The sequence below is a fragment of the Salvelinus alpinus genome, chromosome 22 (assembly GCF_045679555.1).
Source record: "Salvelinus alpinus chromosome 22, SLU_Salpinus.1, whole genome shotgun sequence".
Classification (NCBI taxonomy): Eukaryota; Metazoa; Chordata; class Actinopteri; order Salmoniformes; family Salmonidae; genus Salvelinus; species Salvelinus alpinus.
Genome location: NC_092107.1, coordinates 25,983,693 through 26,008,406, shown reverse-complemented (window position 1 = coordinate 26,008,406; position 24,714 = coordinate 25,983,693). Strand labels below are relative to the sequence as shown.

Genomic DNA, 24,714 nt, shown 5'->3' with positions numbered 1-24,714 from the left:
ATCAAACATCTCTGGAGAGACCTGAAAATAGCTGTATAGCGCCGCTCCCCAGCCAACCTGACAGAGCTTGAGAGGATCTGCAGAGAAGAATGGGAGAAACTCCCCAAATACAGGTGTACCAAGCTTGTAGCGTTATACCCAAGAAGACTCAAGGCTGTAATCACTGCCAAAGGTGCTTCAACAAAGTACTGAGTAAAGGGTCTGAGGGTCTGTAAATGTGATGTTTTTTCTTTTTAATAAACTTGCAAAATGTCTAAACATGTTGTTGCTTTGTAATTATGGGGTATTGTGTGGAGATTGAGGGGGGGGGGGGGGGGAAATAGGGCTCTAACGTAACAAAATCAAGGGGTCTGAATACTTTCCGAATGCACTGTACAGTATGCCACTTACTGGCAAATAACCTTGGGACGGGCACTCAAGCCCCAAGTTAACCGCACTGGATTAAGTGCCAACTGTTTGAGAAGAAATAAATATGCTATTGAGACAATTAGCTTACAAAGTGGTCAGGATGGGGTGAGTCGCAGCGAAGGGACAAGATGATACGGAGAACGCAGAGCAGGGTGTGAAGTGACAGTCAGCACATCTGGTCTCATCTATAATGCATGGTTCTTTAAACGGCAGTTTGTCACATATTGAGCGCTGCCACCTGAAATCAACACTGACACCCAAGCTTCTGCCTGGGGAAACAGGCTAGAGGAGAGTGAGAGGATGGAGAGGAGGAGGAGGAGAGAAAGGGAGAAGTCAAGAGTCAGAGTTCTGTTCATCCCAACATACCCCTTGCTTTCGAGCCTGAAACTATTTGAGATACAGTAGAGAATACATCTGGCTATGTTCTAATAGTGTGTACACGTATTCACAACACTGAATACCATACTTCTCGTCTTTTATTATTAAAATGAAAAACTACATTAGCGCCCGAAACAAAATAGAACGGCAGGAATGATCTTAATCAGCAATCCAAAGTGTGAACTTGGTATCATTTTCTCACCTTAAATTCTAAACACACAACTCAGATTCCTCTCTGTTCCAAAACAAAACATTATTTTCACATAATGACAGCCCATCCACTGCCTGCCATCATCTCTTTGACAAAGACAGGTGAAGTGGGCAAATGAAGAATCTATTTCCCTGTGATGAGGGGGTTTCTCAGCACCACGATCACGGAGTCTCCTCTCAGGAACATCTTGGAGATGTAACGGTCCTTGTTTACTGGTTTGGACTTCTTCTTGCCCTTGCCACTCTTGGGCACTTCTGTCCACATCTCCTTCACATTCTCCAGGACCATGTTGCAGTGTCTGCATTGAGAGGGGAATACAAATGTATACAGTTAACCAAAAAGCATTAAGAATCAAGTCTTTAGGGGGATATGGGTAACATGTGATAACAAAATCTTGTGTCTGTATTTGTTGGACATTTGTGATTAACCATATAACTCCAATTTATGACTTCCCAACTACAGTGGCCTAGCTACATAAATACCTGTCAAATGCCTTGACACGGCCAAGCAGCTTCTTGTTGTTTCGGCAGTTGACGAGGACCTGTGTGTTGTTTTTGACAGACTGGGTGAGCACAGACAGGGGCCCAGTATTAAACTCTTCCTCCTCGCGTTTCTGGAGCTCCTCAGGAGTCATCTCCGACTTGGGTTTACTTAACAGGCTCCTGGAAGGATTATTGAGGATACTTATTGTTAACAGAGTTCAACTCCAGGCAATTCAAACATTGTTGATCGAGATGATGATGATGATTGAGACTTGACAAAACTAACGTTAATTCAGACCAACAGTTAGCTGCTAACAAAGTGGAAAACTGTTTTACATGAAGTGGCCAAAGGCAATATGTATTAGCTTGCTGGTTGATAAGTTCCTAGGTTTATTATGGTTAGCTAGCTACAGTAGTTACTATCGCTAGTAACGGTAGGTCATCATGACTGGCTATCGTTAACCAGCCAGCCAGTTAGCCAAATTTAGCCACACTTCTTTCCACAGTGATGAGGCTCTGTTTAACTGTATATAAACCATGCACACATTGGTCATTTAAAGTACTTACATATTTTCTTCAGCGAATGGCGACTTTAGCAGGAAACCAAGCTAGTAAATATGTTAGCTTTTTGCCAGCTTCTTTAATCTCTCCAACGCCACACTCGTGTGTTCTTTGTACAACAACTTCTTCTTCTTCTTCTTTGGTTTAAGGGCAGTTGGCATTCAATTATGTTGTATTACCGCCACCTACTAGACTGGAGTATAACTCCCTTATTCTTTGCTTGAAAAATAAATCAACATATACCCTACCATCTAACCCTACACTCACCAAAAACCCACCACCCTACTCCACTATTTAATCTATCAAGTCCTACCTCAGGCCAAAAGCCTTAAAAGACAGGACACCACCACACAACATACCTTGTAACTCTCACATCAAGTCTCTGTACACCCAAATTTCGCTCTGCAGCTGCCACTACAACCTACATTTTCTGTGACTTACGTTCTATCCCTGCAGTACAGTTGATAGCCATTGCTATAAATGCAAAAAATCCAATCTTACTAAAACATATATCACTTGTTGGCCTATCCCTCTGTACTGGGTCCTATGGGCCCTAGTTTTGTCGCACCAGTCATGTGGTCAGGTGCCACAAAAAGGGACTTAGGAAAATTGCAATTGGCTGAGAACAGGGCAGCACTGCTGGTCCTTGGATAGAGAGCTAATATTAATAATATGCATGTCAGTCTCTCCTGGCTCAAAGTGGAGGAGAGATTGACTTCATCGCTACTTGTATTTATGAGAGGTATTGACGTGTTGAATGCACTGAGCTGCCTGTTTGAACTACTGGTGCACAGCTCGTACACCTATTCATACCCCACAAGACATGCAACAAGAGGTCTCTTCACAATCTCCAAGTCCAGAACAGACTATTGGAGGTGCACAATACTACATAGAGCCATGACTACATGGAACTCTATTCCACATGTAGTAACTGATGCTAGCAGTAAAATTTGATTTTAAAAAAGAGATTAAAAAACACATCTTATGGAACAGCAGGGACTGTGAAGCAACACAAACATAGGCACATACACATGCATACACACAATAACATACACACAATAACATACACACTATATACACACATACACATGGATTTAGTACTGTAGATATGTGGTAGTGGTGGAGCAGGGGGGGGGGGGGGGCACATAGTGCCTGAGGGCACACAGTGTGTTGGGAAATCTGTGAATGTATTGTACTGTTTTTTAAATTGTATAAACTGCCTTAATTTTGCTGGACCCCAGGAAGAGCTGCCAAGGCAGCAGCTAATGGGGGTCCATAATAATTACAAAAATACAAATACTGGTACAGATCCTCTACTCACACCACTCCTTTCAGGAACCCTCCCCTTTGACTCATCTTTCTCTGCCTTCGTCACTGCCTCAGCATACGACAACTTCTGCACTACTCGAACCCTGGAAACCTCAACTTGCCTCTCTTAGTGATAATGAATTTTACAAAATACTTCCTAAGGACCCTACTAATCAATCAAGTCTCTGATCCACGATACATTGTGTACATTTTTGAACGAAGGGGAAATTACAAAGATAGAATATGAGAATATGAAAATTGACTACCCAACCACATTTGTCATATACGCTTTCCTCAAAATTCACAAGAGCATGACACCCCCTATACCAGGCAGTGGTGTAAAGTACTTAAGTAAAAATACTTAAGTAGTTTTGGGGGGTATCTGTACTTTACTTTACTATTTATATTTTGGGCAACTTTTACTTTTACTTCACTACATTCCTAAAGAAAATAATGTACGTTTTACTCCCTACATTTTCCATGACATCCAAAAGTACTTGTTACATTTTGAAGGCTTAACAGGACAGGAAAATTGTCCTATTCACACACTTATCATGAGAACATCCTTGGTCATCCCTACTGCCTCTGATTGGGTGGACTTACTAAACACAAATGCATCTTTTGTAAATTATGTCTGAGTGTTGGGGTGTGCCCCTGGCTATCCGTACATTTTAAAAACAAAACAATTTTGCTCTCTGCTTTGCTTAATATAAGTAATTTGAAATTATTAATATTTTTTACTTTTGATACTTAAGTATATCTAGAACCAAAAACTTTTAGACTTTTACTCAAGTGGTATTTTACTGGGTGACTTCCACTTTTACTTGAGTAACTTTCCATTAAGGTATCTATACTTTTACTCAAGTATGACATTTGGGTACTTTTTCCACCACTGATACCAGGCAGGCCCATTGTGAGTAGTAACAGATCTCTGACAGAGAATATCTTTACCTTTAAAGACAATTTTGTGAAACCCTGGGCAATCTCTCTCCCCATGTATTTTTTGTAACCTTTATTTAACTAGGCAAGTCAGTTAAGAACAAATTCTTATTTACAATGATGGCCTACCCCGGCCCAACCCAGAACAATTGTGCGCCGCCCAATCACAGCCAGATGTGATACAACCTGGATTTGAACCAGGGACTGTAGTGACACCTCTTGCACTGAGATGCAGTGCCTGAGACTGCTGCGCCACTCGGGAGCCCCTATACCCCTGCCTCGAATAAATTGGAATCTGTGGATCATATATCTGAAAATTCTATTATGTATACTTTTGATGTTACCAGTCTATATACTAACATCCCCCATAAGTGCGGCCTAGAGGCCTTCAAGCTCTACGTCAATGAACATCCCCCTAATGCTCTTCCCAGCACCAATTACTGTGGACTTGGCTGAACTGTACTAACTTGGCTGATCTTGTACTAACTTCCAACAATTTTCTCTTCAAAGGATACTTTTTCTTCCACACCAAAGGGACAAAGATGGGGAGTACTATGGCTCCTAATTATGCTAACCTATATCTAGGAATGTCTGAAAAACATGTGGTGCTGAATTCAGACCTTAACCCCTTTCTCTCCAATATTCTCCTAATTTGGAGATATGTGGATGATGTTTTTGTGATCTATACAGGGACCCAGGAAGAACTCTTGGAATTCCATGCCTATCTAAACTATGAATGAGCACCTTCGTTTCATCATTAACTAGTTTTCTTGATGTGATGGTTATTAAAGACTAAACCTCCCTCTACAGAACCCTATAGGAAACGTACAGACAGGAACAACCTCCTTAGAGGTGGCAGCTTTCATCCACATACACTTATTAAAAGTCTCGCTGTCAATTCAGCCGCATCAGAAGTATATGCAGCTCTGATGCTTCCTACCAGAAACAGACCACGGACCTCACACAAAGGTTTAAGAAAAGGGGGTACAAAGACAATTGGGTGAAACATGCCCAAGTAAAAAAAAAATCAGAACATGTCCCCTCATGCTTCACACAAAACTCACCATTGAGGAAGGCATTTAAGGATATTATCAGGAAGCACTAGTACAATTGAAACCCATCTTTAAATATCCCTCACGTATAGTCTCTAAAAGACCCCCAAACGCGAGGACAAGGTTCTGAAGGGTAATTACAAATGTGGCCAATGTGCAGTTTCACCTACAAATGGGACTCACTTACCCACCCCCGCAAAGAACAAATATTTAAGATCAATGGCCTGATTACCTGCATATTCCACCAATGTTGTTTACATGTTGAAATGTCCTTGTGGTCTGTCTTACATAGGGAAAACCGGTAGAAGCCTTAAGACCCGGATCAGTGAGCACCGCAGCAATATATGGACAGGTGAGACAAAACATCCGGTTGCTATTCCTTCTGTACAAGCTGGACATCCTATCAGTTCACTGAGATACATTGGAATAGAAATTGTCAAGATGTCATGCAGGGGAGGGGAGATTGAAAGGGAACTTCTTCAAAGGGAATCTTTCTGGATCCACAGGCTCAACACACTGTCTCCTCTTGGCCTTTACGAGGAGTTTGAGTTAAAAACGTTTTAATAGTTTTAAAATGTCCAAATTATTGTGTTTTTATCCAAATTGAATATTGTGTGATATACAGTTGAAGTCGGAAGTGTAAATACACTTAGGTTGGAGTCATTAAAACTTGTTTTTCAATCACTCTACAAATGTCTTGTTAACAAACTATAGTTTTGGAAAAACGGTTAGGACATCTTCTTTGTGCATGACACAAGTAATTTTTCCAACAATTGTTTACAAACAGATTATTTCACTTATAATTCACTGTATAACAATTCCAGTGGGTCAGAAGTTTACATACACTCAGTTGACTGTGCCTTTAAACAGCTTGGAAAATTCCAGAAAATGATGTCATGACTTTAGAAGCTTCTGATATGCTAACTGACACCATTTGAGTCAATTGGAGGTGTACCTATGGGTGTATTTCAATGCCTACCTTCAAACTCAGTGCCTCTTTGCTTGACATCATGGGAAAATCAAAAGAAATCAGCTAAGGCCTCAGAAAAACAATTGTAGACCACCACAAGTCTGGTTCATCCTTGGGAGAAATTTCCAAACGCCTGAAGGTACCACGTTCATCTGTACAAACAATAGTACGCAAGTATAAACCCCATGGGACCACGCAGCCATCATACCGCTGAAGAAGGAGACGCGTTTTGTCTCCTAGAGATGAACGTAGTTTGGTGCAAAAAGTGTAAATCAATCCCAGAACAACAGCAAAGGACCTTGTGAAGATGCTGAGGGAAACAGGTACAAAAGTATCCATATTGACAGTAAAACGAGTCCTATGTCGACATAACCTGAAAGGCCGCTCAGCAAGGAAGAAGCCACTGCTCCAAAACCGCCATAAAAAAGCCAGACTACGGTTTGCAACTGCACATGGGGACAAAGATCGTACTTTTTGGAGAAATGTCCTCTGGCCTGATGAAACAAAAATAGAACTGTTTGGCCATAATGACCATTGCTGCAGGAGGGACTGGTGCACTTCACAAAATAGATGACATCATGAGGATGGAAAATTATGGGGATATATTGAAGCAACATCTCAAGACATCAATCAGGAATTTATAGCTTGGTCGCAAATGGTTCTTCCAAATGGACAATGACCCCAAGCATACTTCCAGAGTTGTGGCAAAATGGCTTAAGGACAACACAGTCAAGGTATTGGAGTGGCCATTACAAAGCCCTGACCTCAATCCCATAGAAAATTTGTGGGCAGTACTGAAAAAGCGTGTGCGAGCAAGGAGGCCTACAAACCTGACTCAGTTACAACCGCTCTGTCAGGAGGAATGGGTCAAAATTCACACAACTTATTGTGGGAAGCTTGTGGAAGGCTACCCGAAATGTTTGACCCAAGTTAAACAATTTCAAGGCAATGCTACCAAATACTAATTGAGTGTATGTAAACTTCTGACCCACTGTGAATGTGATGAAAGAAATAAAAGCTGAAATAAATAATGCTCTCTACTATTATTCTGACATTTCACATTCTTACATTTACATTTACATTTAAGTCATTTAGCAGACGCTCTTATCCAGAGCGACTTACAAATTGGAAAGTTCATACATATTCATCCTGGTCCCCCCGTGGGGAATGAACCCACAACCCTGGCGTTGCAAGCGCCATGCTCTACCAACTGAGCCACACGGCTCAGTCTCTTAAAATAAAGTGGTGATCCTAACTGACATAAGACAGGGAATTTTTACAAATATTCAATGTCAGAAATTGTGAAAAACTGAGTTTAAATGTATTTGGCTAAGGTGTATGTTAACTTCCGACTTCAACTGTATACAGTATTACTGTACAGTCGTGGCCAAAAGTTTTGAGAATGACAAAACATTTTATTTTCACAAAGTCTGCTGCCTCAGTTTGTATGATGGCAATTTGCATATACTCCAGAATGTTATGAAGAGTGGTCAGATGATTTGCAATTAATTGCAAAGTCCCTCTTTGCCATGCAAATGAACTGAATCCCCCAAAAACATTTCCACTGCATTTCAGCCCTGCCAAAAAAGGACCAGCTGACATCATGTCAGTGATTCTCTCGTTAACACAGGTGTGAGTGTTGACGAGGACAAGGCTGGAGATCACTCTGTCAAGCTGATTGAGTTCGAATAACAGACTGGAAGCTTCAAAATGAGGGTGGTGCTTGGACTCAATGTTCTTCCTCTGTCAACCATGGTTACTTGCAAGGAAACACGTGCCGTCATCATTGCTTTGCACAAAAAGGGCTTCACAGGCAAGGATATTGCTGCCAGTAAGATTGCACCTAAATCAACCATTTATCGGATCATCATGAACTTCAAGGAGAGCGGTTCAATTGGTGTGAAGAAGGCTTCAGGGTGCCCAAGAAAGTCCAGCAAGCGCCAGGACGTCTCTTAAAGTTGATTCAGCTGCTGGATCGGGGCACCACCAGTACAGAGCTTGCTCAGGAATGGCAGCAGGCAGGTGTGAGTGCATCTGCAGGCACAGTGAGGCGAAGACTTTTGGAGGATGGCCTGGTGTCAAGAAGGGCAGCAAAGAAGCCACTTCTCTCCAGGAAAAACATCAGGGACAGACTGATATTCTGCTAAAGGTACATGGATTGGACTGCTGAGGACTGGGGCAAAGTCATTTTATCAGATGACTCCCCTTTCCGATTGTTTGGGCATCCGGAAAAAAGCTTGACCCGGAGAAGACAAGGTGAGCGCTACCATCAGTCCTGTGTCATGCCAACAGTAAAGCATCCTGAGACCATTCATGTGTGGGGTTGCTTCTCAGCCAAGGGAGTGGGCTCACTCACTCACAAAGAACACAGCCATGAATAAAGAATGGTACTAACACATCCTCCTTGAGCAACTTCTCCCAACCATCCAGGAACAGTTTGGTGACGAATAATGCCTTTTCCAGCATGATGGAGCACCTTGCCATAAGGCAAAAGTGATAACAAGTAGCTCGGGGAACAAAACATCGATATTTTGGGTCCATGGCCAGGAAACTCACCAGACCTTAATCCCATTGAGAGTTTGTGGTCAATCCTCAAGAGGCGGGTGGACAAACAAAAACCCACAAATTCTGATAAACTCCAAGCATTGATTATATGCAAGAATGGGCTGCCATCAGTCAGGATGTGGCCGAGAAGTTAATTGACAGCATGCCAGGGCGGATTGCAGAGGTCTTGAAAAAGAAGGGTCAACACTGCAAATATTGACTCTTTGCATCAACTTCATAGGCTTTTAATGACAATTACATGAAAACTTGTGAAATGCTTGTAATTACACTTCAGTATTCCATAGTAACATCTGACAAAAATATCTAAAGACACTGAAGCAGCAAACTTTATGGAAATTAATATGTGTCATTCTCAAAACTTTTGGCCACGACTGTACATATTGATCACATTCCTTGTGTATGATCATATATTTTGATATATTGAATGTTAATATTGTGGAACTGTTATATATTTTTACCTCCTGTTTCAGAAAGTGATGTCACTGAGTACTGCCCCTATATACAGTGTATTCAGAAAGTATTCAGACCCCTTGACTTTTTCCACACTTTTTCTACATCTTCAGCAATCTACACACAATACCCCATGATGACAAAGCGAAAACGGTTATGATTTTTAGCAAATGTATTAAAAATTAAAAACATAAATATTTACATAACTATTCAGACCCTTTGCTATTAGACTCGAAATTGAGCTCAGGTGCACCCTGTTTCCATTGACAATCCTTGACATGTTTCTACAACTTGATTGGAGTCCACCTGTGGTAAATTCAATTGATTGGACATGATTTGGAAAGGCACACATGTCTATATAAGGTCCCACAGTTGACAGTGCATGTCAGAACAAAAAACAAAACACTCTCAGGTCAAAGGAATTGTCCATAGAGCTCCGAGAGAGGATTGTGTTGAGGAATCTGATGGTCACTCTGACAGAGCTCTAGAGTTCCTCTGTGGTGATTGGAGAACCTTCCAGAAGGACAACCATCTCTGCAGCACTCCACCAATCAGGCTTTTATGGTAGAGTGGCCAGACAGAAGCCACTCCTCAGTAAAAGACACATGACAGCCCGCTTGGAGTTTGCCAAAAGGCACCTAAAGACTCAGACCATGAGAAACAAGATTCTCTGGTCTGATGAAACCAAGATTTAACTCTTTGGCCTGAATGCCAAGCGCCACACCTGGAGGAAACCTGGCACCATCCCTCCAGTGAAGCATGGTAGTGGCAGCCTCATGATGTGGGGATGTTTTTCAGCGGCAAAGATGAACGGAGCAAAGTTCAGAAAGATCCTTGATGAAAACCTGCTCCAGAGCACTCAGGACCTTAGACTGGGGCAAAGGTTCACCTTACAACAGAACAACGACCCTAATTACTATGGCAGACCAGGGGGTTTGGTCAAGATGTTTACACAGATCAGACACAGACAGAGTTGGATTAGCTCGGTTTCAAGGATGTTTATTTAAATAACAAGCAAAAAGAAAATAATAGGTCTCCCCCAGGAAACGCTCTCTGGGATACCGTCTTGCTGCATCCTGTGGGGAACAAAACTGAGCTCCCTCCATTATCCCTGGGACAGAGCACGACTATACGGGAGTAACCTCTCTTCCCCCAGTCCCCTCTCCGTGTGCTGCCCTTTTGGCAGCTTTATGGGACTCGTCCAGCTGGTGAGCAATCATTCCCTTGGTTACTCACCAACCACAATCAGCCCCAATTAGTCCTGACCGGAGAGCCTGTCAAGACCTGGCACGTCCAGCAGAAGGAGCCATCGTCTCATGATGTAGACTGCATCTGTCACCAGGCCTCGGCGAGTCTTCCCCTAATGGTTGACCTGCTGTACGCCCCCCCCCCCCCCCCTTTTTTGCTCTGTCGGGGAGGGGGTTGTCGTCAGTGCAACGTATGTCTCCCTTCTTGATAGGGCATCCGCTTTTCCATGCTTCACCCCTGACCTGTGCATAACAGAAAAAGAGAAGCGTTGAGGGACAAGAACTACCTGGTGAAAGGATCGTTTGTGTTCCTTCCCATGGTCATCCAGACCAGGGGAGCATGGTCGGTGACCAGGGTGAAGTGGGTACCCAACAGGTAATACTTGAGTGTCTAGTGCCCACTTCACCGCTAGGCACTCTTTCTCAACAATAGAGTACTTTTTCTCTCAGGGTATCAGCTTATGTACATGATGGGGTGCTCCTCCCCATCGTGTACCTGGGACAGGACGGCCCCTAGTCCCATGTCACATGCGTCCGTCTGGACCAACATCGGCACTTGGAAATCGACATTACGAGAATTGGATGGGAGCACAGTGCTTCCTTCAGACGCCTGAACGTCGCTTCGATCTTGCCTGTCCATTTCGCTCTAACGGTACCTGCCAACGGTACCTGCCAATATCCTTTGGTCAGGTCAAGGGTGCTGATGTACCGGGCCTTTCCCAATCGGTCGATGAGCTCGTCCACCCTCGGCATGGGGTAGGCGTCGAACAAGCTGATGTTGTTCACACCCTGGAAATCATTACAGAAGCGCAGGCTACCGTCCGGTTTGGGCACCAACACGATGGGGCTGCACCATGCGCTGTGGAACTCTTCGACAACCCCCATCCTCAGCATAGCCTCCACTTCCTGCTTCACGGTCTTCCTTCGGGCCTCAGGAATCCGATATGGCCTCTTTCATCCCGTTTTCCCGGTCAGGGTACGGACGTGGTGTTCCATGAGAGTTGTGCAGCCCAGCTTCTCGGAGAACACCGCCATGTTCCGATCAACGAGCTCCCTGAGCGCTTGCTTCTGGGCCGGGTCGAGGACCTCATTGCTTTGGACCACCACTGGTACCATTGGCTTCCTGGGTCCCGACCATAACACGGCCAAGGCTGTCCTCCCATGCCACTTCTTCAACAGATTCACGCGGTAAATCTGTTGGGGTTTCCGTTTCCCCGGCTGCCGTACCCGGTAATTTACGGGTCCCAGCTTCTCTATCACCTCGTATGGCCCGTGCCATGTTGCCAGGAACTTACTTTTGGCCATGGGGCTTAAAACCAACACCTTGTTTCCACCTGGAATTCTCAGGGCTGGGTTCCCCGATTGTGGACCTGGGCTTGGGCGCGTTGGGCCTTCTCCATATGTTCCCTTACCACTGGCCATGTGGCTGTCATCCGCTCCCTCATCGTCTCCACGAGCTTTACCACGTTGCGTAAGGGGGTAGGTTGGGCTTCCCACACCTCCTTGGTGAGGTCCAGTAGGCCGCATGGCCTCCTCCCATAGAGGAGTTCGAAAGAGGAAAAACTAGAGGAGGTAGTAGCTGGTACCAGTTCTTCCCGTCCTGCTCGATGACCTTCCGCAGCATTTGTTTGAGCGTTTTTTGAACCGCTCAACGAGCCCATCCATCTGTGGGTGATAGACGGAGGTCCGGATCTGCTTGATCTGCAGGAGAGCACACAAATCTTTCATTAGGCGGGACATAAATTCAGTACCTTGGTCTGTCAGGATCTTGTTCGGGATGCCCACCCGGCTAAAGAGGTGGAACAGCTCCTGGGAAATTCCGCCACCTGTAGTGGAATGTTCTCGGGATACCGGGTGGCATAATCTATCATTACCAGAATGTACCAGTGTCCTCATGCTGTTTTTACCAGTGTTCCCACTATGTCCATGGCGATGCGTTCAAAGGGCACCCCGATTATCGGTAGGGGGACCAGCGGGTTTTGGAAGTGTGCTTTTGGGGCAGTAATTTGACACTCCGGGCAGATACGACAATAGTCTTCCACGGCTCTCCTCATCCTACGCCAGTGGAACAATCCGTTCCTGGCAATCCGTTCCTGGGTCGTCTCCATTCCCAAGTGCGCCCCCCACAGGTGAGTGTGGTTCAGCTGAAGAACGGTTCCCACATATCATCGGGGCAGCATCAGCACCTCTCGAAGTTCCCCCTGTTGGCGCGACACCTGTTACCAAAGGTTATTCTTGATTTGGAAATGGGGGTATTGCCAGTCACTCACCCCCGGAAGTAGCCGTCCAACCACCACTATTACTTGGGCTGCGGTGGCTTTCAAGTTTGGATCCTCCCACTGGGCAGTCCCGAATTGTCACCTCAGTTGGCCCCCAGCGGGTGTCTCGACTGGTCCCTCGAAATCGAGGAGGGGGAGGATGGGCTCCTCCTCCAGTGGTTCACCAGGGGGGTCGGGTTCTGACGCCCCCTCCGACTTCGACTCCGGACCCGTAGATACAGGTTTGTCAACCACTTGCTTCCGGGCCGTCGTCTTCAGCCGGCTCGTACCTTTTTCCTCAGCTTGTGCCTCCAAATCAAATCAAAACGTTTATTTGTGACGTGCGCTGAATACAACAGGTGTAGACTTTACAGTGAAATGCTTACTTACAGGCTCTAACCAATAGTGCAAAAAAGGTATTAGGTGAACAATAGGTAGGTAAAGAAATAAAACAACAGTAAAAAGACAGGCTATATACAGTAGCGAGGCTATAAAAGTAGTGAGGCTACATACAGACACCGGTTAGTCAGGCTGATTGAGGTAGTATGTACATGTATATATGGTTAAAGTGACTATGCATATATGATGAACAGAGAGTAGCAGTAGCGTAAAAGAGGGGTTGGCGGGTGGTGGGTGGGACACAATGCAGATAGCCCGGTTAGCCACTGTGCAGGAGGACTGGTTGGTCGGCCCAATTGAGGTAGTATGTACATGAATGTACAGTTAAAGTGACTATGCATATATGATAAACAGAGAGTAGCCACAGCGTAAAAAGAGGGGTTGGGGGGGGCACATAATGCAAATAGTCCGGATAGCCATTTGATTACCTGTTCAGGAGTCTTATGGCTTGTGGGTAAAACCTGTTGAGAGGCCTTTTTGTCCTAGACTTTGAACTCCGGTACCACTTGCCATATGGTAGTAGAGAGAACACTCTATGACTGGGGTGGCTGGGGTCTTTGACAATTTTTAGGGCCTTCCACTGGGCCGTACACACTACCCTCTGTAGTGCCTTGCGGTCAGAGGCCGAGCAGTTGCCGTACCAGGCAGTGATGCAACCAGTCAGGATGCTCTTGATGTTGCAGCTGTAGAACCTTTTGAGGATCTCAGGACCCATGCCAAATCTTTTTCGTTTCCTGAGGGGGAACAGGCTTTGTCGTGCCCTCTTCACGACTGTCTTGGTGTGTTTGAAACATTCTAGTTTGTTGTTGATGTGGACACCAACAGCCCCGTCGATGAGAATGGGGGCGTGCTCGGTCCTCCTTTTCCTGTAGTCCACAATAATCTCCTTTGTCTTGGTTACGTTGAGGAATAGGTTGCTATTCTGGCACCACCCGGCCAGGTCTCTGACTTCCTCCCTATAGGCTGTCTCGTCGTTGTCGGTAATCAGGCCTACCACTGTTGTGTCGTCTGCAAACTTACTGATGGTGTTGGAGTTGTGCCTGGCCATGCAGTCATGGGTGAACAGGGATTACAAGAGGGGACTGAGCACGCACCCCTGGGGAGCTCCAGTGTTGAGGATCAGCGTGGCAGATGTGTTGCTACCTACCCTCACCACCTGGGAGCGGCCCGGCAGGAAGTCCAGGATCCAGTTGCAGAGGGAGGTGTTTAGTACCAGGATCCTTAGCTTAGTGATGAGCTTTGAGGGTACTATGGTGTTGAACGCTGAGCTGTAGTCAATGAATAGCATTCTCACGTAAGTGTTCCTTTTGTCCAGGTGGGAAAGGGCAGTGTGGAGTGCAATAGAGATTGCATCATCTGTGGATCTGTTTGGGCGGTATGCAAATTGGAGTGGGTCTAGGGTTTCTGGGATAATGGTGTTGATGTGATCTATTACCAACCTTTCAAAGCACTTCATGGCTACAGACAAGAGTGCTACGGGTCTGTAGTCATTTAGGCAGGTTGCCTTTGTGTTCTTGGGCACAGGGACTATGGGGGTCTGTTTGAAACATGTTGGTATTACAGACTTCATCAGGGAGATGTTGAAAATGTCAGTGAAGACACCTGCCAGTTGGTCAACACATGCCCGGAGCACATGTCCTGGTAATGCATCTGGCCCCGCAGCCTTGTGTATGTTGACCTGTTTAAAGGTCTAACTCACGTCGGCTACGGCGAGCGTGATCACACAGTCGCCTGGAACAGCTGATGCTCTCATGCATGCCTCGGTGTTGCTTGCCTCGAAGCGAGCATAGAAGTGATTTAGCTCATCTGGTAGGCTCGTGCCACTGGGCAGCTCGCGGCTGTGCTTCCCTTTGTTGTCTGTAATAGTTTGCAAGCCCTGCCACATAAGACGAGCGTCGGAGCCGGTGTAGTATGATTCAATCTTAGCCCTGTATTGACGCTTTGCCTGTTTGATGGTTCGTCGCAGGGCATAGCAGGATTTCTTGTAAGCTTCCGGGTTAGAGTCCCGCACCTTGAAAGCGGCAGCTCTACCCTTTAGCTCAGTGCGTATGTTGCCTGTAATCCATGGCTTCTGGTTGGGGTGTGTACGTACAGTCACTGTGGGGACGACGTCCTCGATGCACTTATTGATAAAGCCAGTGACTGATGTGGTGTATTCCTCAATGCCATCGGAAGAATCCCGGAACATGTTCCAGTCTGTGATAGCAAAACAGTCCTGTAGTTTAGCATCTGCTTCATCTGACCACTTTCTTTTATAGACCGAGTCACTGGTGCTTCCTGCTTTAATTTTTGCTTGTAAGCAGGAATCAGGAGGATAGAGTTGTGGTCGGATTTACCAAATGGAGGGCGAGGGATAGCTTTGTACGCGTCTCTGTGTGTGGAGTACAGGTTGTCTAGAATTTTTTTCCCTCTGGTTGCACATTTAACATGTTGATGGAAATTTGGTAGAACTGATTTAAGTTTCCCTGCATTAAAGTCTCCGGCCACTAGGAGCGCCGCCTCTGGGTGAGTGGTTTCCTGTTTGCTTATTTCCTTATACAGCTGACTGAGTGTGGTCTTAGTGCCAGCATCTGTCTGTGGTGGTAAATAAACAGCCACGAAAAGTATAGCTGAAAACTCTCTAGGCAAGTAGTGTGGCCTGCAATTTATCACAATATACTCTACTTCAGGTGAGCAAAATCTAGAGGCTTCCTTAGATTTCGTGCACCAGCTGTTGTTTACAAATATGCACAGACCGCCCCCCCTCATCCCCCCTGCCAGTGCGTGTATCCCGCTAGCTGAATATCCATGTCGTCATTCAGTCACGATTCCGTGAAACATAGGATATTACAGTTTTTGATGTCCCGTTGGTAGGATATTCGTGATCGTACCTCGTCTAGTTTATTGTCCAATGATTGCATGTTGGCGAGTAGTATTGACGGTAACGGCAGCTTTCCCAATTGCCTTTTTCGGGTCCTGACCAGGCATCCGGCTCTTTGTACTCTGTACCTGTGTCGCTTCTTCTTGCAAATAACTTGGATGTCGGCCCTGCTGGGTGTTTGGAGGATGTCTTGTGCGTCTTCTTTGTTAAAGAAAAAATCTTTGTCTAATCCGAGTGATCGCTTTCTTGATATCCAGAAGCTATTTTTTGCCGTAAGATACGGTTGCAGAAACATTATGCACAAAATAAGTTACAAATAACGCGAAAAAAAACAGTGCCGCGAACAGCGGACAATCTCGTCCCATGAAGAGGGGTACCGGCACCTCCGGTACAGCACCCACCATCATCTGGCAGTTCCCTTGTGGCGTCACAATATTGGCCCATACGGTTTGATACCACTTTGTGTCACCGTGGACACAGGAAATAGACATCTCCCTACCACGTCCGGTCCCCTGGTTCAGCAGGCTCGTGGTTACGAGCGTAACCATACTTCCGGAGTGTAATAGAGCTTCCATGTCGTGTCCGTCGACCTTCACCGTGACCATGGGTGCCGTTTATTCATGGTGCGCCCAACGGGAGGTGATGTAGTTCACTGCATGGCCCACCTAGCTTCCGGGGCTTGCTGATTGCATCGATTCCTCTCAAGCCTGTAAATTCCAGGCAAGGTGCCCCCGGACGCCATGCTCAAAACACCCCCTTTGGTCTTCATCTACCTGGGGTCGTCAGTGGCAGGTCGGCTCTACCCCAGCCATCTCTCCATGGGTCTGCGGCCCTTTGGCCCTGCTGACTGTTGGTTCGGGGTACACAGCGGTGGGGCTGTCGTTCTGTCCCCTCGGACGGGTCCCTGACTCGGCCCGGCACCCACTCAGCAGGGACTCAGTGTTCTGAGGCATCTCCACTGCTCCCAGGAGGTCCTCCAAGGTCTTGGGCGCGCATAGACTCGCTGCCCTCTTCATGTCGTGGGGTAGCGCCCGTAAGAAGCGATCCAGGACCACTTTGTCTAGGATGGAGATGGTGGATACGTTGGTTAGGAGCCATGCCCTGGTAGGAGCCATACCCTGCGCAGTAGTTCGCTCATCTGGGCACGGTGGGCCAGGCTGTACCCATAGCGGCGGAGTATCTCCTGTTTGAGTCCGTTGTAGTTAGCCGCCTGTTCGTCGGTAAGGTCCCACTTCAGCCTTGGCCATCCTTCCCATAGTCCTGTCCTTTAAAATGTACAGAGGTATGTTTCGATGTCGTCGTTTTCCGTTAGCGTGCTTGTTGGGCCCGGATGAACTGAGCTATCAACTCGTCCATGCTGATTCTGTGTAAACGTCAACCCCGATATGACCACCTTATCAGACTACCCGCATTCTCCACCACTTGTGGCAGACCAGGAGGGTTTGGTCAAGACTTTTACACAGATCAGACACTGTCACGACTTCCGCCGAAGTTGGTCCCTCTCCTTGCTCGGGCGGTGTTCGGCGGTCGACGTCACCGACCTTCTAGCCATCGCTGATCCATTTTTCATTTTCCATTGATTTTGTCTTGTCTCACATCACACCTGGTTTCAATCCCATCATTACATGTTGTGTATTTAACCCTCTGTTTATCTCATGTCTTTGTCGGTGATTGTTCGTTGTATGTATTGGTGCTAAGTATGTGATGGTGTGCGACGGGTTTTGTACCCACTTTCTTTATTTTGTATATGTTGGTTTTCGGAGTTTGTGAGCATTTATTAAATAACTCCGTTTATACCAAGTTCGTTCTCCTGCGCCTGACTTCCCTGCCACCAGCACGCACCCCGTTACAGACACGGACAATTAGATTAGCCGGGTTCGAGGATGTTTATTTAAATAACAAACAAAAAGTAAAGAATAGGTCTCCCCCAGGAGACTCTCAGGGATACCATCTTCTGGGCTTGCTGTATCCTGCGGGGAACAAAACTGAGCTCCCTCCATTATCCCTGGGACTGAGCACGACTATACGGGAGTAACCTCTCTTCCCCCAGTCCCCTCTCCGCTGGCTGCCCTTCTGGCTGCTTTATGGGACTCGTCCAGCCCCTTGATTTTTGGCAGTGATTACAGCCTCGAGTCTTCTTACCTGCCTACCCACTACTTACCTAACTAGCACCACCTGGTGCGCTAACCAAAATACAGGGGGTGGTCCGCCCAGGTCTTACCTAGTGTGCCTAGACAGTGAATATACTACGGGTATATGTATGCCCGCGGGCCTCTTGCCTAAGCACTCCCTAGGTGCCTTCCCCTTCCCCCCTGGGAACAAATGAAACAGAATATTATAAACAATTTCACAAACACACTGAGAAACACAGGACATCAAATAGGCTCTGACTGAGCAACAAACTCACACAGAACATACCAATGCTGCTCCCATCAATAACTAACATAGTACATACCAACTGCATGTCTCACTCTCAGCAACAACCAACATAATATGACCCTCAGCCATCAGCCTCCTCTCTCAGCCATCAGCCTCCTATTCTCAGGAATCATCTCTCAGCAATGATCTCCCTCTCTCTGCATTATTTTTCTCCTGAACAGAACACTGGCTTTTATATAGCTTCAGAAGGAGTCCAATCGGATACAGCTGTAACTTGACGAGGGGGCGTGGTCAGCTCCAATCATCAATGGGGCTGACCAATCAGCTGCTTGGGGAGAATTCAGGAAGCCATCTCCTGAAACACACATACTCAAATACACAAACTACAACACAGAAACTGGGGAACGTAACAAATCTCAAGATGATTTTAGAATAAACAATTATTTGAGAGATAAAGAATATGTAATTTGATACTTAGGACACACAGCAGATTCCCTAAAAACATGGCACTTCGATACAGCTACGACCGGAAGTTACTTTTCCGTAGCAGGTTAGGAGAATTAGATTAAGGACAGGAAAAGTGTTAGGGTTAGCGAAAATGCTCTCCTAACCTGCTATGAAAAGTCACTTCCCGTCGTAGCTGTATCGTAGTGGCATGTTTTTAGGTCCCGGACACATTGAGCTTTAAACTACATATCAGTGCCCACTGCAAATATTGGCAGACACAGACCCACATGTAAATCTGTTGTAGACCTCTTGGTGACAGAGATGAGTGAACGCGTGTGAGAGACAGAGATGTACATTATCTGCACAGTACTGAGACATTGGGAGATTGGCTTACTGGCGAGAGACAGGCAGGCGCCTGGGGGGGAGATACATCCACCAACCTTATTTCACAGGGTGGCGACTCTACCTTGGGAGGGCACATGCTAGGGGATAATCACACCCACAGTGTGCTGATTTGGGAGGCCCAAGTTTGGGATTGATTTACAAAGCTTGACTATCATTATGAAACATACACCCTCTACCTGTCTCAGCCAAACAGCCCCTTTTCACTCACTCTCTTCCTTAATGGGGGAGCCTGTCATAAGTCCCAGATGAATTCTTACAGAGAGGCTGGGATTATTGACTGTTAGCTGTCCATACACCCATGTAAAGGTGTGTGTGTGTGTGTGTGTGTGTGTGTGTGTGTGTGTGTGTGTGTGTGTGTGTGTGTGTGTGTGTGTGTGTGTGTGTGTGTGTGTGTGTGTGTGTGTGTGTGTGTGTGTGTGTGTGTGTGTGGTCTAGCTACAGGGTCTTGGTGAGCACAAGCTGCCCTTGAGTGCACAGACACATCTTGAGGCCTGCCTCAGTCCCTCTCCTCATGCTGATTTACTCTCTGCCCTGTGGTACTGTGAGTCTGCTGGCTGGGTGATTTAGAGGTGTGGGGTTATTATCAATGCCTGTCAGAGGATGGCTGTTATTTATTACTGAATTCACAGCAAACAGGATTGTATTACAGTTGCCCCAGGACACACAAAGCCCCATCTGTACTAGCTTACTTGTTGATTCACTCTCTATCTTGCTCTAAGTGTTTATACCACAATTACTCATGTGCGTAATGAAAATGTTATTATAATCTTTGTATCTAGACCCTAAGTTTGCCAACAGTGTTGGTGTAAGGTTACATGAAACATCCTAAGAGCAGTATCCTGGTCTAACCGCAGCCGACTGTGTTTGAGACTGGGCTGTCTAGGAAAGGTGGCTACAGTCCACATAAAGCCTCTTTTGTTTGATAGAGGCACACTTCCAGAAATCTGTCATTATCTGTGTCCTCACACATCTATTTGTATTCAATTATATCTCGAATGAGCCCCAAGAAAGGTAAGGAAAAGTTCATCAGGCGGTGATGTCATGTGCAGGCGAAACAGTAGAAGTAGATCAATGAGATCAGCCAGGCTATGATGTCTATCTCTCTCCCTCCCTATACATCTCAGTCAAGGCTGGCTCTGCATGCCCTTTATCACACTGACACGTCTGTAGTTTCAGATTTGAACTTTTGATGATCTTAAAGTCCCAGTGCAGTCAAAAACGTGATTTCACTGTGTTTTATATTTATTTCCACAATATGAGGTTGGAATAATTCTGTGAAATTGTGAAAATGATGATAATACTATTTTAGTGTAATAGCTGTTTGAAAAGACCACCTGAAATTTCAGCCTGGTCTGGTGGGATAGAGTTTTGACCTTCCATGTTGACATCACCATGCAGTAAATGAGTTAATAGAACAATAAGAAAGATAGTTCAAAACCTCTCTGACACTAACAGATAGTTTTCAGTTTTCCCCTCCCACTCCCAGACAGTCCTAGCAAAATTATTGCTTGAGAAATTGCTCTTTGCTAAGAAGCTATTTTTTATTATTTTTTACCATTTCAATTTAAAACAATCATAGTAAGGTGCTTAATTGTTACCCAGATATTGAGATGAAAACAGCTGCATTGGAACTCTTTCAGATACAGCAGCATGGCTATTTGTGGAGGTAACAGTGGGTTCCATCAGCAGGTGCTAATGAAGTTTCTGTTCAAATATGACCATGAGTGTTGAGCTCAGCTATTGAATGGGCTGGGGGAATGTGTGTGTGTTGTGCGTGCATGTGTGAGTGCTATTTGGATGCAGCTGGATTCCTTCTGGACTCATTGACACTCTCTTCCTGTTCCTTAAGTATCACATAACCGGCTGTTATGTTTTGAATGCATATGTAATAAAACTCATCCCTTTTATATCACTATTTTTGTTTTTATTGCACACACATTATAAAATGGATCAAATCAATTACACGTATAGCCTACAGTATATGACATGCACAGAGTTCCCTGTAAACAAACATTTTCAGGCTTAAAAGGGAAAAAGATAGCTAGTGCAGATATAGTACAAATCATGCAAGACATACAGTCACCATCTCTGGGATTAATCATTTCTCAAAGCATATTTAGTATAGTTATTTTCTCAAATGTAAGAAGTGCATAACACAGCATTGTGTTCGTATTGAGCATTGAGACAATTGAGATACATTTACAAACACAAATGGAGACAATCACTGCAGATTTGATTTTGAAGTAATAGGCTAGTGCAGACAGAGAGAACTCTTAGCCTATATATTTTTATGAGGAACTTTTACTTTTAATTCAGGATCATCAAAAATAATTCTGGACTTTTGTCTGTAATGTATACATTATTTTAATAGCATCAGAGTAAACACTATATTTCCAATACTTTTTCAGACATGACCAAAGATTTCGTTTTTAAAGGGCAAACCATTAATTACGCACAGCCTTCCTCAAGCAATATCAAATCAAACTTTATTTGTCACATGCGCTGAATACAAGTGTAGACTTTACCATGAAATGCTTACTTACAAGCCCTTAACCAACAGTGCAGTTCAAGAAGAGATAAGAAAATATTTACCATGTAGACTCAAATAAAAAGTAATAATAAAAAGTAACACAATAAGAATAACAATAACGAGGCTATATACAATAAGATTGATAGAGGACATGTATGAAGACAATTGTTCTTTCAAGTTAGTTTTAAGATAATAACAGTGAATTGTTAAAACACATCCAGTTGTCAGAAGATATGTTATATTAATGGAAATATCTGGAGAGCACCTATGGAAGACAGTCGGACAAGATATTTAATTTTAATTTTTTTTTTAAATTAAATGATTCATGTTTCATATAGCCCACATCGCTAAGAACTAGGCCAGCGAATCGCAAAACTAAGTTATAACACCAAGAACGAAAAAAAACGAATACAAACTTCACAGAGAGTGATGGTTTAGCCTGTGTGTAAAAGTAGCCTAAACGATGATGCAAAATCTCGCAATAACAACCTCGACCATGATAATTACATTCACAGATACCAAATAGTTTGTTATTTTCACGACATTATTCCTCATTATGAAACTCTTACTTCATGCGCAATAATTAAAATACAGCATAATTTTCTCATCTCTCTTCATCTTGTGATGTATAGTTAGTCGTCTATTAAAATACAAAATAAAATACTAACGAAAGGAATATATATTTTTTAATGATCTGAACGCACCACAAATATTGACCATTCGTGAAATAATACAACATTAATATAGGCTATTGCACTGAAAACAATTTTAATGGTGAATGGCGTTTTTTGTTGTTGATACGTTTAGATGAAATTGCACATTAAAGCGTGATTGGCAATTATTTAAAACATATTAAATAATTGTTTTCTTTCCAAAGACAGATATGCCTATTTGGGAAATAGCAAACTCACATAAATTATTTGAATCAATTTCGCAGCATTGGTAGACATTAGAAAGATTTAATCCATAAAGAGAAACTGACGTTTTTAATTTAAATATGGTCATTCCCCTGCATTCCAAGAAAGATTGGTGTTGAGGGAGCTCATGGGGCTGCTTGAGGGGAAATAATTAGGGAACTCCGCACACAAACTCCCCAAGCAATCCGATGGCCCATTTTTTCCGGAGTAAATGGGTCCGGCTGGAGATGCCTTGGTTGGGGGGTACTCCTCCTGGCACCATGTATTGAATGTCGCCGGGTGGGGTACCTGGTGATGCGAGTAAAAATAACTAGCTTGTCGGTTGAGCAGGTTAAAGGAACAAGGGTTAGGGAGAGACAAAGTGCATGGCAACGATGAAGAGGCGAATGTTGTGGCTGCGTTCATTTGGTGATGGCGACGGTAATGCGCGCCTGCACCCATGCCAAAATAAGATGACTCCTGGTTTGTTTGGAAGAGTCGTTCTGCTCCAGTATTTATGGCACTCATGTGGTGTGACCGTTGAGAAAGGATCGAGGTGGCATAGTTGGAGTGATTGGGCACTACACATGACCCCATGTCCGGGTGTGAGTTCGCATGAGGTTGAAGGTTTAGAAACGATGGCACCGGCCAATAAAAGGACCCAGTGAACGCCAGCCCGGCGGCAGTGGTGGAGGTCAAACGGGCACCCCGTTTTATTGCCAGTTTTGTCTGGGTGCCCGCCGTGGAACGGCGCCGGAGTTTACCAGTTGTGCCACCTATGAACACGTCCTCGCTTGAAGGGTCAAGCATCCAGTAGTTGCCTTTGCCTGGGTCATCATAATGGCGAGGTACTTTGACGAAGCACTTGTTCAAACTCAGGTTATGTCGGATTGAATTCTGCCATCCTTGTCTATTTTCTTGATAGTAAGGGAAGTTGCCCATGATGAACTCGTAAATGCCGTTGAGCGTAAGCCTTCGCTCCGGGCTCTGGCGAATAGCCATCATTATCAATGCGTTATAGCTGAAAGGAGGTTTCTCTGGTTTAGCTTTTCCCTCTACTCCTCCACATGTCTTCACCTCTCCCACTCCATCGGTATCTTCTCCGTCTTCCCTTTCTCCATCTCTGGAGAGTCGTTTGTCCTCTTGGACTGCGTATTCTTTATGACAGTTCTTGTCTCCATGTAAATCATATGTTCCATCTTGAGCACAAACTTCTTTAGGCCTAGTAGATGGCCCCGAAGAAATGTGTTTTCTGGAAAGATGCCCATCCAGCACGGCACCGTCATCACTCATCACTCCCTCTCGTCGAAACAGCAGGCTGCTGATGCTGAATGAAGACTTGTGGAAAAATCTGACAGGGGCTTTCAAATCCTCCATGTTCAACATCACCCACTTCCCGCGGCGTCTGGCAGTCTGAAGAGAAGGAACGTCTAAATCCACGAAATAATACGCACGTCGTCTTGGGGTGCCAAAGACAAAATGCGCCACTCGTGCTTAAACTCCTGCTCAACAATTCTGATCCAAACATGCATAGTCACACAAGCCGTATACTACAAACTTTGCGATTAGTTTAGTGCGCTGCCAATTTCACTGACTGACAGATGAACTCCCAGGTTCAATTATAACACTTCCGAGGAGCGTGAAACTCAAACCTCTCACCTGCGTCTTGCCCTCTGGGACCGCCTCTCTCCACTCCTTTCCGTCTGTTTACACAATAACCTGGCAAACAGCCCATCAAAGCCGAATTATGTGAAGGTGTGTACGTAATTCAGGACTAGGTAAAGTAAGTAAACAAGCGGAGAACTTAAACGAGACATAGTTGCGTGGCAGATTGTGTAGCCTAGACGTCTGGCTGGAGAGCATGCAGCTTCCTGCACAACAGTTGACAGCTAAGATGTGTTGCAACATCAAGGCACACAGTATGAAGCCGCATTTATGTTTCACCTCTATTTTCTCAATTTGATATGGG

At 45.0% G+C, this 24,714-nt stretch overlaps 2 protein-coding genes across 2 annotated transcripts; both read right to left on the bottom strand.

Moving 5' to 3' along the window:
- Nucleotides 1–866: 866 nt before the first annotated feature.
- On the bottom strand, nucleotides 867–2,225 carry LOC139549760 (small nuclear ribonucleoprotein Sm D2-like). Its single transcript, XM_071360514.1, has 3 exons — nucleotides 2,047–2,225; nucleotides 1,480–1,659; nucleotides 867–1,295 (listed from the first exon to the last, which is right to left on the bottom strand). Coding segments are annotated over exons 1-3 (357 nt in total). The 5' UTR covers nucleotides 2,049–2,225; the 3' UTR covers nucleotides 867–1,120.
- Nucleotides 2,226–21,235: 19,010 nt separating this feature from the next.
- foxg1c (forkhead box G1c) lies at nucleotides 21,236–24,440 on the bottom strand. Its single transcript, XM_071359630.1, has one exon. It carries the CDS (start codon nucleotides 24,129–24,131, stop codon nucleotides 22,851–22,853), a length of 1,281 nt encoding a protein of 426 aa, XP_071215731.1. The 5' UTR covers nucleotides 24,132–24,440; the 3' UTR covers nucleotides 21,236–22,850.
- Between the last annotated feature and the right edge of the window lie 274 nt (nucleotides 24,441–24,714).

Coding starts and splice junctions, on each gene's coding strand:
- LOC139549760 (XM_071360514.1), bottom strand. Junction 1,296..1,479: donor CGTGTCAAGGCATTTGACAG/GTATTTATGTAG, acceptor CTCTCAATGCAG/ACACTGCAACATGGTCCTGG.
- foxg1c (XM_071359630.1), bottom strand. CDS start 24,131: ATGTTGAACATGGAGGATTTGAAAGCCCCTGTCAGATTTTTCCACAAG.